This window comes from Pagrus major, chromosome 17 (genome assembly GCF_040436345.1).
Source record: "Pagrus major chromosome 17, Pma_NU_1.0".
NCBI lineage: Eukaryota > Metazoa > Chordata > Actinopteri > Spariformes > Sparidae > Pagrus > Pagrus major.
The window spans coordinates 10,745,542-10,758,658 of NC_133231.1; the positions used below are offsets into that span (position 1 = coordinate 10,745,542).

Consider the following 13,117-nt stretch of genomic DNA (forward strand, 5'->3'; position numbering starts at 1 on the left):
GTTATCTCCAAATTCTTTGAATATGTTTGTTACCTAATGGTGCGTTCAGAGCAAACGCATTAAACATTACATTTAAGGTTATTGAAAAACATCTGCATGCAGCACTTGCTAATTGTAAACAAGGAATGTACAGTGTAAAAATTACAGGTGGACACTTGTTTCTTTTGTTTCAGTTACTTAGTTTTTAAGTAATGGCAAAGGCAGAGAAAAACAGCAAGTCCCTATATTGAGAAGCTGGAACCTGGAAAAGTTTGGCATTTTAAAAGGATACGTATGTGACTCAAACCATTAGGTGATTGTTTCTGTAGTCATATGGAGGCCTTGTGATGTTAAGTGTAAAATAAATATTTGAGGACAGGAAGCCAAAAAGGAAAAAAAGTTATTGCTGGTTTCAGATGTAAAGTAGCTTGATATGCCAAAGCCTTCAATTTTATTGAATTGAACCACAGAACTGCATTGCTAAAAATAGAAATGGAGAGACAGAGCAACCTCACACAGTCACTTCCTTTCCTTCATTTAATTGGTCATATTTACAAACAGTCTGAAGTGCAGTAAATCTAAAATATAATCCATATCTACTGTACATTGCATTTTGGTTTGCAAATCGTTTACAGAAGTATGAAACTACTGCTGTAAAATAACACTTCTTAAAAATGAACAGAAAGACCACAGTTATCATGAAACAGACTGAAGAAAATGGAAAAACAAATTCTTTTCAACAACCGTGGGCCTTTTGTGCTTTGTGCACCTATTTTTCAAGTCACAGCTCACATTTCTTCAGGTTATCAGACTTATTGTCTTGCCACCATCACATACAGCTCCTACACACATCAGAAGTCTTTGGGGTAGGGGAGGAAAAAAAAAACATATAGTTTGGAGTGCAAAACTGCATTTGGCAGAGTACTGAAGCCCACCATATACATTTATACAGATATGCACAATCTTCCCTCTGTATACATTATCTTGTATTCTACTCAAAATGTGTTTTCCTTTGTACATCATTCAGTTTTTTTATACTCATCCGACTCTTAAAAAGAGAAATCAAAGAGAAACTTCTCTCTTTACACAGCTTATTTACGTCATACTGCAAAACAAATGTATCAAAGATTAACACCAGCACAGTACAGAGTTTAGATACATTTTCTGTAATTTAAAATCTTCACAAACCTCGAGAGGTTCCAAACTTAATCAGGGTTTCAAATACAGGGAGGTGTATGAAGCCTATCACGAGTCCTTTTTATTCAGCCCTACCAAAAAAGAAAAAAACCTCCAACAATGCACAGCCGTAAATCTACATGTCCCTCTGCAACCAAGAAAAGAAAACGACACAACGATTATTGTCTGACAGCAGTTCTGAGAGAACTGATTATGTGACCACAGGCAGGTATAAAGAGGCTTGCTTGATTTGTGGAATTTCTGTGTAGTCATGAAAGGTTGAATCTTTTCTGGTGCCAGTGAGGGTGGAGTGTTTTATTTCAGAAAGCAATACATTTTTAGATTAAAATAATAGTTTCCCACCCATAATGCAACATCGAAAAAACCAAATACTCTATTACTGCATTCTGAAAATGATTTGGTAAGCGTAGGCAGACCGACATAAGGACTTGAATGAAAATAAGAAATTGTCAAAGAAGAAAAAGATTTCATTTGGTAGCTGTTAAAATTTGGAACAACAATTTGTGATTATCCTACAGTGACTGTAAGTCCGCCTCCATCACAGTACAAAAACAATCACATCAAGTCCTCATCCCGAGACATACATGGGACATACCTTGTATACTTTACAGCGATCAAATGTCAAAAGACTTGCATTGGAGGGAGTACAGTTTCACAAATTCTCGCATGATGCTGTGGCCCCGGTGATCACTGGCCACAATGGATGGAGAAAGAGGCCCTTTGAGCCCTATTAGGTTTATTAGGACGAGATACAGATACAGGCAGGCGAAAGATGCCCGCACACTGATCTGCACACACAGGCACACTCTGTTGGATGTGTGTATATGCACACACACAAATAAAACTGCTCGTATGCATGCTTGCACACACTTAAGCGTGTGCATACAAGAACACATACACATGGACAAACTATTTATTTTGCTGAGGGTCTCTCATCAACTTTTCCTCTGCAAAGTCAGATATGTTCACCGATGCGGTGTGCAGAGTCTTTACCTCGAAAAGGCCTCCTCTGGCCTCAATTAGTTCCCACAACCAGCAGGTCCAGTCTAGTCCAGAGGAGTGGTCTTATCAACTTAAGGCAGGTTAGGTGGTAGCTATGTGGCAGGGTTGGAGAGTCCATTCATTCATCCATTCGTTTATTTTTCCATCCAATTACACACGCTATTGAATCATCTATTCTCTCATCGAAGTTCCTCTCAATAGGGCTTGGCCCACTCTGCATTGGGAGGGCTCCTGGGAGTGCAGTTTCCAATTGAGGATGAGTTGGATGAAGCAGAGTGTCCTTCCCAGAACATGGCATCACTGGGTTTGGGGGGGCTGGGGAAGGACCGCGAGCTGTCATCCAGGGAGGCTTGGTTCAGGGGAGGCGGGGGCAGGACGACAGAGCAGGTGTCGCTGCCGACCAGAGCCGCTCCTGAACAGCTCTGGGAGGGCCAGGGCCCATTGTACCAGCAGTCCTCCCTCAGACTGTCCGGCAGCAGGGTGCCTGACGGCCCACCGGCAGGAGGGCAGGGGCGGCCGGAGCACGAGGGGAGAGGGGGGGCACTAGGGGGGCGAGGCACTGATGCCCGATGATGGTTGTTGTTCTGTTCCACGTCGTCCAGACACTGGATGGGAACTGTTGAGGCAGCTGGAGAAAGAGGGAGGGATGGAGGGAAAGGAGGGGGGGGACATAGTGAAGGACAGAGGGAGGAAAGATGAAGGCAAAAGACAGGAGAAGGTTGGATGTGGTTGCAAAAATGAGTCGCAGCATCAGTATCAATATTTGCACTTTGATTCCAAGGTACATTTTCAAAAACAGTATTTTGTCCAGCCTATTAGTAATGATAATATTTTCATCAATGACATGGCTTTAACAGTGGGCCAAGAGACACCACACCATCCATCAGGTGGAGTACTGAAACTTGTCCACTGCCAAAAGCTAACACTGGATGCTCAGTGAGAATTATCCTTTGATCACATATCACCTGATTCACATACATATTTTTGTTGATTTTATAATATATTTTATTGAGACAAAGTTCTTGTATGGCTGAGATGAAAGCTTTTGGTAAATGAGTGTTAAGTGTTTCAATATTTTACTCTGTGAAGTAATATTTTTTAATATTTGGCATACGGTTCCATTTGAGGGGAAATAAACTGCAAATGTAGACACATTAATGGAGCACAAAATAATGGTGGTGTGATGCACTGAAAGATAATTCACAGCAATTTAGGGTAATTGGCATTAAATTAACTACTAAGTTTGGTAGACATACATCAGCATTATTATCAGCTCTATGTCAAAAATGAAAACCACTTAACATTTACTTCTCAGCTTTCAATTAATCTCTACCACCAATTAAAAGTAGACAAGAGGACAATCACATGCGATTTTTGTAAGACTGTAGATAAAATTGATTTTATTCCGTTTTTCTTTATATAAGGCAGTGAGAAGTGTGTGTGAAAAGTGATTTGTTCTTTCAACTACATCATGTCTATCTGCAGCATAAATGAAGCCATTTTCTCTTTCCTGCGATAGCTGCAAGGTCTCTTTTTGTATTTGGCACAATCACACCTCTGTACTTAATTCTGCTCTTATTTACACGTGGATTAAACTTAGATTTCTTAAGAGATTTCAAAATTCAACAGAGCCTTTTGATCCCTGAATAGATGATAAGCCTCATCGAGTAAAAACAGAGTGAGGTAAAATCTCCCACCATGCAGCAGGCTATTGTACATCGTACAATAAAACCTCTGCACCATGTAAACATCACTGCATGTGAATCAGTAAATATCCAAAATAATAATTAGGTTTTGTTCAACAGAACAGAGCATATCCATGCACAAATCAGATGTCCTAATCTCACACACACATCATTGCTTTGCTATCAAATCATCACCTTGAGCAAGTAATAAAGTTTAAATGAGTATCTCCTCCAGCTTTTTTCCCCTACCTCTCTCCATCCACACATCATCTCTCCATCCATCCCTCCCTGCTACTCTTCCATGAGAGGGTCTCCTGAGTCTAGGATTTGAATAAAAGTGATTCCAAAGGAGGAACATTAGAAGAATACAGATGCACAATATGATTGAATAAATACATAGCTCACTCTCCTCCCCCTCCCTCGTCCCATCTCCCTTTCTTTGCCACTCCTGCTTTCCTTATTTCTCTCCATCTGTCTCATCTAAGTTACAGGATTACCCTCTTATTCAGTGGAATAAATAGGCCAAGATTTATTTTCTTGCCATATTTCGTTCTAATTTTCACCTCCTAGTCTCCTCTTCTCACACTCCGAGGGAATTGACAACAGAGGTAATCTCTCCTGGGGTAGAATACATCATCACAGAGGGATTGGAGAGGAGGGACAGACCATTTCATGATGTCCTTTATCAAAGTGTTTTGAGTACTTCGATAATATCCACAGTCTTATCACACCCTTATACAAATTGCAACAAGGAGCAGCAGGAGAAATCTTCTCAGTAAGTAGTAGTTCTTCAGAAAAGCCTTCCCTCAACTGAAGAAAGGCAGTAGTAAACCTCTTTCGTTTGATGTTAGCCACATTAGCTCATGAGTAGAGAAGCGAGGTTTGAATTGCAGCCACTACGCTTGAAGTGCACATAAATCTGACACTACCTGACACTTAGATTAAAGACACATTTTTAAATGTCACTTGCCACCCCTGCAGGTTGAAAATGAAAAATTGGCTGTACTGTCTCTGACTATAGTTTTTAACTTAAATTTGATCATTTCCCCTTTGTAATCTTCTTAAACTATTACTATAAGTATTATTGACTAGGTAAAGTTTATTTTTTGATTTTTAAATGGTGTACAGACAGCTTCTCTAGAGAGCACACACTGCTTTGATTATTCAACAGTATGGGAAACTTAAGTGTTGAATACAGCCCAGATTTCAGAAAAGTTGCAACGCTGTGTAAAACGCAATCCTTTATATAACCATATGTATCACAGAGTGGTGAACCTTGCCCCATCCATGCTTGTGAATCTCTGAGTCTGTCGAGGATGCCTCTGTCATACCCGATCATGATTTTATCACCTGTTACCAGTTAACTGTAAATTAACCTGTGGAGTGGTACAAACAGGTGTATTTAGAGTATTCCACAACGGTCTTGTGTTGCCCCTGTCCCAACTTGTTTGAAATGCGTTGATGGCATCAAATTCAGAATAAGCAGATATTTACAAAAATCAATTGTTGATGAGAAAGTTGATGGGGTCAAACATTACATATACTGGCTTGCTAAAAGGATAAGAAAATCATCACATTCTGTTTCATTTATTTATGTTTTACGTAGCGTCCCAACTTTTTGGAAATCAGGGCAGTATGATCAGGTTGGAATCAGGCCAAATACAGAAATGCAAAAGATACAGGTACAACTGAACTTATGAATGTGACACTAATGTGTGCCAAGTTTACAAATGTTAATGTATTTTACATGAGAAAAATACATAAAAATTAATACATATAAGAAAAAATATTTAAAAAAATTGAAATACGTGGGATAAGGATTCAAAAGGAAACTAAAGGAAAATAATTACCCAGGCCCTTAAGGTAAAAGCAGAATTGCCATTTGATTTTTAAGTAGTCTGGACGACATAAGGAACTTGCAAAAAGATTTCAAGGCTGCGCTCACTGCATCTCAGTGGTAACCCACTGTATAAATATTCACTATAAGGGAATATAAGGGAATAAATGATGCTCCCTCTGCTGTTTGTGCTGGAGCTGAGGAGGTAGAAGGGGGGCAGTTATCACATATACTCATACAAACACAGAAATTAAAGATGGAATGATTTGTATCAAAATATAAACCAACAATAACACAACCCAGAGTGTGCCCATGTTTTTGTGTGTGTGCCTCACCTTGTCTTGACTCACCGATAAGTGGCCTGAGTTTCCTAATCAGGCCTGTTTGGTGCTTCAGCTCTGAATGGAGACGAGTGACCTCGCAGCACAAAGCCTCGTACGTCTGCTGCATGCTCCTCTCCCTACAGAAGGACAGGACATTTCATTTAAACATTAAAATAATAAGGAATTTCTGCTTTTTTTGACAGCCTATGTGGTTAGAAACATCCAACTGTCAGACAGGCTCTCATATACGGAATCATGCAGTTTAAATAGCCTTGATATTATTGCATTTACTCAAAAGGACATTTTGTGTGCATCGACACTTTTCCTAAACTCAAAGCAATGATTTGCAATGAATTTGATTGAAATTTGTATTATTATGAAAACCTTATTTATTAAGCAACTTACAGAAATTGTTAGAGAGGCTTGGTAATGGACTGATTTCTGTGTGATAACTGTAATTCAGCTATATGGTTTGTTTCTTTGCTGACACATGTACCGGCTGTGCTGCACAGAGGAGTTCTACAGGTATTGAGCAAAATCATTAAACAGCATAGGTTAAAGATGATGCCACTCTAAACTGCAATGGCGCATTAAATGCTAAATCAACCAGTAGCAACCGCAGGATTACAAACCAATGACACAGTAAAAATAAATAAATTAAAAAAATAAAAGTGGTAGGACTTCAGGCAACACCTACAAAACTGCCCTATCCACACCTTATGTTAAGATGCAAAATCTCATCAACACTTTGCCTTAAATTCAAACACCTGCCTAAAACAGCAAAAAAACACGAGGAGAAAAACTGTGAGGCAAAAGTAAAGCTTTTTGTGCCGCTAAAAACTAACACCATCTGCAAACTGCTGACACGTGAAACAATTATAACGCACCACAAATAGAATTTTCGTCACGAAATGTGAGGAGATGCTAATTTAAGGGAGATTATCTTCACTGAAAAAGTAGGTGGAGGGCTGTTCTTTATGCTACAGGCCAGACTGTAAACATCAAAACACTGGAGTGCAAATTTAAAACTATTTCTAATGGACGCAAGTGTTAAGGGCTTAGCTGTAGCTGATCAGGAATAGAGTCAAGGTTCTTCTGAGGTTATCTGCATATCACTGGCTGTCATGCAGACTTTATAATGTATAAAGCTGCACCCTCCTCTAGTGGCCAGAAGGCACAATTACAACATCAGCAGACACCATGTGTAATACACACCTATCTAACCAGTGCAGTGCTCACATACCTTTTGTTCCAAACTTGACCCTTGTGTTATTTCTTGTAATTTTCTTACACATGTTGAAGGGCTCATTATGATGTTTTAGCCAGATTACATTGATAAATTAAGTTTATTCTTATTTTCTAGGAAGCAACTGAATAATTTGAAATTTTGTATGATGTAAAAACTGTCAGAGACTTAAAATGTGCTTGAAATATGTCAAAGTCAGGATCTTTGTTGCATGTGCAGTTGAAAACAGATTAGAAACGTCTTCCATCTGTTGTATTTAAGTGCACATGGAAAGCACTCACACACATTCACAAGCTGTCTTGTCAGAAAATTAGAACAAACAAGAAAAATAAACATGTTTTTTGAAAGGGATAATGTGAATCCTGTAGCTTGTTATGCAGCATCTGACTTTGAGGTCTTTGGAGTGTGCATTAGGGGTAAATAAATTCAAACTTATACTGATGGTTACTTATTATGACTATCACCAACTGAAGGATCTTCATTGTATTTTTTCACTGCAACATTGCTTTCTTTTTTGTCATTTTTGGTTACTGAAACAAGGGTTGGGCACTGAATAAACAGTCACTCTTCGATGAAATTCATAAAACATGATACCTTGCTTTGTACTTTGCGTCACAGGTCTGGTCCGAGTCTGGTCCGTTAAGGCCATGTGGTTCCTCCTAAAACAGAGTTCAGTTAGGCAAAATTGAGTGGAGGTAGTGTCTGAAGTTTTGTTTTTCTATTCTAACATAACTCAGGACTCATCTACTCCTCTTCAACCCATTTTCTCTTTGTTTCTCTCTTTTTTCTCCTTCAGCAATCAATTTTTCTATTGTTCAAGCTTTAGCATATCCACCCCTTCCCCTCTTTAAGACCCACTTCTCCTACTGTTTCTTAATGTCACCTTGTCTTGCTGTGCCCAAACACCTCTCCTCCATGCCGTTCCTCTCTTCTAGTTATGCCACATCTCTCTAGGAGTCTACTGTTTATTGGCACTGCTCTCTCCAGCCCCTCTTATCTAACCCCTTTTCCCTCTCTGTCCTCCTTTATCCATTATCCTCTCCTGTCTTTTCAACTCCGTCTTCCCACCTTCACTTACCCCACTTCTCTCCAGCAGTCTGCCGTTTTCCAGTGTCACCCTGTCAAGCTCCTCCTGCAGTTTGTGGATCTTTAGTTCAGTGCTGACCCTGTCTACCTGCCAGTAGTCCTGAGGGCTGTTCAGGCTTTTCATCACTGCACACACACGATAAAAACGCTGTTACATTGTTACCATCGATGAGGGAATAAATGTTCAAATTTGTGAACTGGTCGACTTGAAAATGTTAAAAGTTGAAAGCATTGATATTTTCCATTCAGTATAAAATACATATAATTATAATTGTCACTTCAATGTCCTTTGCTGTGTATGATTTTAATCTCAATGAATCAGATATTTGATAAGATAAATGGTTAAACAGAGCAATACGTTAAAGCAAAATACACTGAAAGTATCAAAAATAAAATAGTTTCTTATGTAATTGTAATTGCAAAGTCGAGCTAAGTTACTTTATAGCCAAGTTACATTAGACCCTGACCGATATCTCAGTCAACCAAATTAAGAGGCCATTATTGGCTTATCTCAGATATATAAATATACTTAAAAAAAGGTTTTATATCGCCGTATATTGGACTACGATTTTTTTTTTTTTTTTACATAACGGAGACATAAAGTCCCTGGGGTATTTTATAATTATTGCCCTGATTTCATTTTCGACGATAAAGTTTATTGTTAAACTGTCAAATATCCAGCCTGTTTTGGTCACAAGTGTTGAATACCACTAATGAATATGAATATCGGCCAATATGTTGATATGGGAATTTTGTATTCCCTTATATCGGTATTGACATCAGCCCAAAAAATCTAGTATCAGTCAGGCTCTAATTTATATACTTTCAGGCAGTTAAATCTACAGGAATCATCATATTGTATAAGTTTATTTTTATATTCTTTATTACTTTTTGAGAGAAGCTCTTACAACAGACAGCTACACACAGACTGTACAAAACAAGTTAGGTGCCAACAAATAATTCCCTCTGAAATGTAGTGTAATACAAGTAATACACAGTATGAAAAGTATCTCAAGACATCAACATAATTACTACATAGGTACTTCAAATTTGCCACAGTGTAATATCTGCTTTGACACATGCACGTTCACGCAGTGTTTAAAGTACTGCTGGTATAAAGAGTAGAATGCAACCCTGTGCGCTCTACCTGTACCTTGGCTGGTCTCCATCTCTGTCCTCAGCTGAAGCAGCTCCAACTCTTTGGCCTGGAGCTGCTCTGTCAGCAACCGCTCACTCTCACTCTTTTCCTTTTTCTGACAGAGAAAGAGAGGAGACAGAGAGGTAGAGGGGGAGGAAGATGAGGGGAGAGTCAGCATTTATATATATGCAGCAAACACTCTATTTCTCCGTTGTTTCCAGTTAAAACATGCACCTGTGCTGTATTTCTGTGATGATATCATGAGCTGGGTGTTTCTATTTAAGTTACAAAACAAACCCATATTAATTCTGCTTAAAAATACACAGTCTTTGCGACATACTTGATCTTTGTGCCCGGCTCTAGTCAATTTGAGGATGATTCAAATTAATCAGTGAACGCACCAGTTTGTTAAGCTCCAGCTGCAGGTCCTCCTTCTCTATATAGATACCTCGGTAAGCACTGAAGGCCTTGTTCACATACTGGGGACCCTCTGACGGAGGAGCCTCTGGCCTGAAGAGCTACAGTGGGGATAGATAAAACACACAGACGAGAAGACAGATCAATTTCTTGTCATTTAAATATCTGTGGTAGGAAGTTACTTTCCTCCCACCACATCCTATCTTGATGCTGCAGCAGATAAAAGCAAAACAGATAAAAGACTTCTAGAGAAGCAGCCCTGCCCACATCTTGTGCAGCACTTTCACTTCAGCCTACCATCTGTATTAGGACCCATCCTGTTTAAATAGCTCTCTCTGTCTGTATTGTACTCAATCCTTTGTTTTTTTTTTCAAATCCAATTTCAGGAGCCTTCTCCCCCAAGTGTAGTGCTCCAACACACTGTTTGGCAATGCCATACTTTTCCAGACCTCCTCTTTGTTTTTAGACAGTGCAGATTTATTCCTCATTGTTTTATAGCTTTGACTATAGGCCAACAATATTAATGATGCTGGCATGCGGACTCTCCCAGAGGCGAGTATTTTGCAGTCTGCTGTTGAATTTGCTGACTTTTTCCAAACTTTCTCTGAGCATTCTGTGTTTGTCCATAACTCTGACATCCTGAAAAAATCTGTTTTCCTTCATCTCCGTCTATAGCTTGCTGTCTGGCTGTTTATCCATCTGGATGAGCAGTATGTTCTTTTAATTCATTCTCCTCACGCCGTTATGTCTTTCTTCTATCTCACCATCGCCCTTTTGTTTACATCTATACCTTATCCTCCAGCTGCTTAACTCTCTTCCTCAGCAAAGTATTCTCCCGCTCTGTGTCTCTCAGCCTCTTCTTGATGTCCTCGTAGGCCGTGACCAGGGCGAAGTGGGAAGCGACAGATTCATCGCCGGCACACACCGATACAGGACTCTCGCCAGCGCCGGTGTAGGCTGTCTCATGTTGAAGGATGCAGATGTCATCATCCACTGCCAAGGGCTCCATGCCTGCACAGGCCTACTCTGTAGCAGATAGAAGACCTGTGGATTGTGGAGTTTTATTAGTTATAGTTTCTGCACATTATTGTGACATGTGAAGGGATAGTTGGCAATTGCTATATTTGGTCTACATATCCAACAGATCATTTTTGCAATCAGTGTCCAACTTTGTTCAGCTTATGACACTATGAAATTCTACAATGAATGACTTCCTGTTTCATGGGACATTTTCACGAAGTAAACACAAAGTCGAGGACAATGCTTAAAACCTACGCAGCAGTTCATATATGTGGTTTAGTCCTGATTTTAAAAGGAAACTGTGACTAGGAGGAAAGGATTCAGCTTAAATCTAAAGGGGTTCACAAATTATGAACCTTTTTAACCTTGCCACCCATTCTTAAAGGACCTAATGTTGTTGTGTTACTGGCAGCTCAAATGTTTCATCATTACGTGATGCAAGAGTGTCGTAAAATATCTTTAATAGTTTCAGGGTGTGACTGCTCTGTCTGAGACAGGCCTCAAACAACCAACATCATCAGGGCGCATATGGATGAGCTCAGTGCCGCCATCCTCAGGCCGACCTTACAATAACAGATGCATTTCTTATGCAAAGTTCACTCAACCTCCACCCAACTTAAGTCCTCTGGCTTATTTTAACACTCAATTCCACAAAATTTGAACAATATGCGAGTTAAGGAGCACAGAAATGTAAATATTTTAATGAAAAGTACTGTTTGTGATATGTGGGGCTTTTGTGTGCACTGTGACTCAGGGACATTGGCCCTGAATGGAAATGCCATATGTACACAACACTATTTGTAGTTCCTGGATTGTTAAATAAGTGTAATTCCTCACACTGGCCTGAGCACAGACCTGTTGTTATAGGGATGCCTCACAGTCCAGTTTACTTTCACCTAGAATCAAAGCAGTCCAGTCAAACTACCTGGGACAGACATAACCTAAAGCTAACCTACAGCAAACACACTCCTCAAACCTTTGGCTCGTCAGCAGACACGATGCAGCTCACGCTACTTGATGATGTCAGCATGCAATGATGCAGCAAACACCGAGGAGCCAAGTTTTTAACACTGAAGGCCGAAGCTTTTAGAAGAATAAGTTTCAGAAGAGTGACCTGACAGGCTATTGGATCACTGCCACGGATACAAACCGAGCAAAACATAAAACGCAGAGCGGCTGACTTTGAAGGACGACTTTAGAAAATTGTGTGAAATCGAAAGTGACCCCAGCAAGTGCTCAAAACGAAAGTCAACGTGAATCCCAAACAAGACACGAAGAGCAGCGTCATTTCCTTAGACCACTCGATAAAACACGAGAGCTAACGGCTAACAGGGAAATGACAGCGACAAAGATATCGTATTTCATCCAAAGAGCCACCGAAAAGCAGTCAGAATCGGGATGTAAACAATCAATGAATCTCGTTTGTGTACGATGCTAACGGTATGGTGTTAGCTTCCGTGATCTCAGTTGACATCCGACAAAACACACCGATAGGCACTTCTAAAATAGGCTTGAGAATGAATAACAGAATTAGTGGTATATTACCTACAGAAACGTAAAACATGTAACAACAGCCACGGTGATTAAAATGATCGATCTGTTGTGATGATAACAGTTAGCTAGCGCTTAGCTTACGTCTTCTGGCTATTCTTGGCTAGGTGAAGCAAAAGCAGTCGATTGTTTTCACTGTCGACTTTCACTAACCGTGTTAGATGCTGTCCTCAGTTAGGTGCCAGTCGGCCACACAGGATTATCATTTATTCTCGGAAAAAGGAGACCCGTTTCTCGAAGAAAAACAAAGAGACGAGGCTGGACACTCGCACCGTGTCAGAACTGACAGGTGAGGAAACAAAAACTTCCGGGAGTCACTTGACTGCTGAAGTCCTTTCAAAATAAACGCACGATGTAGAGAGAAGTGTCTAACATGAGTGCTGTAGTTTGTGCACCTTGAGACTGAAGATAACTTTCTATTAAAATAAGAATAAAATGCAGCGTTGTCGATTTAGTTGGACAAATGTTAAAGAGGAGGAAGCTCTGCTGGTTTATAAAAACAGTTCAGAAAGTTAACACACGAATAGCTGAGAGCCCTTGGTGAAGCTTTCAGTTGGTAGTTTGCTTACAAAGCTAGATTTAATAAAATAATTAATTAAGTATTTTGCCTATTTCAGTTTGATGTTCCTGAGCAAA

The 13,117-nt window shown here is 39.8% G+C and overlaps 1 protein-coding gene across 4 annotated transcripts; it reads right to left on the minus strand.

Annotated features, from left to right (window-relative positions):
* Positions 1-389: 389 nt before the first annotated feature.
* azi2 (5-azacytidine induced 2) lies at positions 390-12,796 on the minus strand. Of its 4 annotated transcripts, none has more exons than XM_073485356.1 (8): positions 12,635-12,796; positions 10,701-10,954; positions 9,895-10,011; positions 9,509-9,608; positions 8,348-8,481; positions 7,864-7,928; positions 6,036-6,160; positions 390-2,806 (listed from the first exon to the last, which is right to left on the minus strand). In XM_073485356.1, the coding sequence occupies exons 2-8, from the start codon at positions 10,917-10,919 to the stop codon at positions 2,373-2,375; spliced, it is 1,194 nt and encodes a 397-aa protein (XP_073341457.1). In that variant the 5' UTR covers positions 10,920-10,954; positions 12,635-12,796; the 3' UTR covers positions 390-2,372. The 4 variants fall into 4 exon arrangements, with proteins under 4 accessions (XP_073341457.1, XP_073341459.1, XP_073341458.1 ...); XM_073485358.1 differs by having other exon boundaries at positions 494-2,806; positions 6,051-6,160; positions 12,635-12,790; XM_073485357.1 differs by having other exon boundaries at positions 2,283-2,806; positions 6,051-6,160; positions 9,503-9,608; positions 12,635-12,718.
* Between the last annotated feature and the right edge of the window lie 321 nt (positions 12,797-13,117).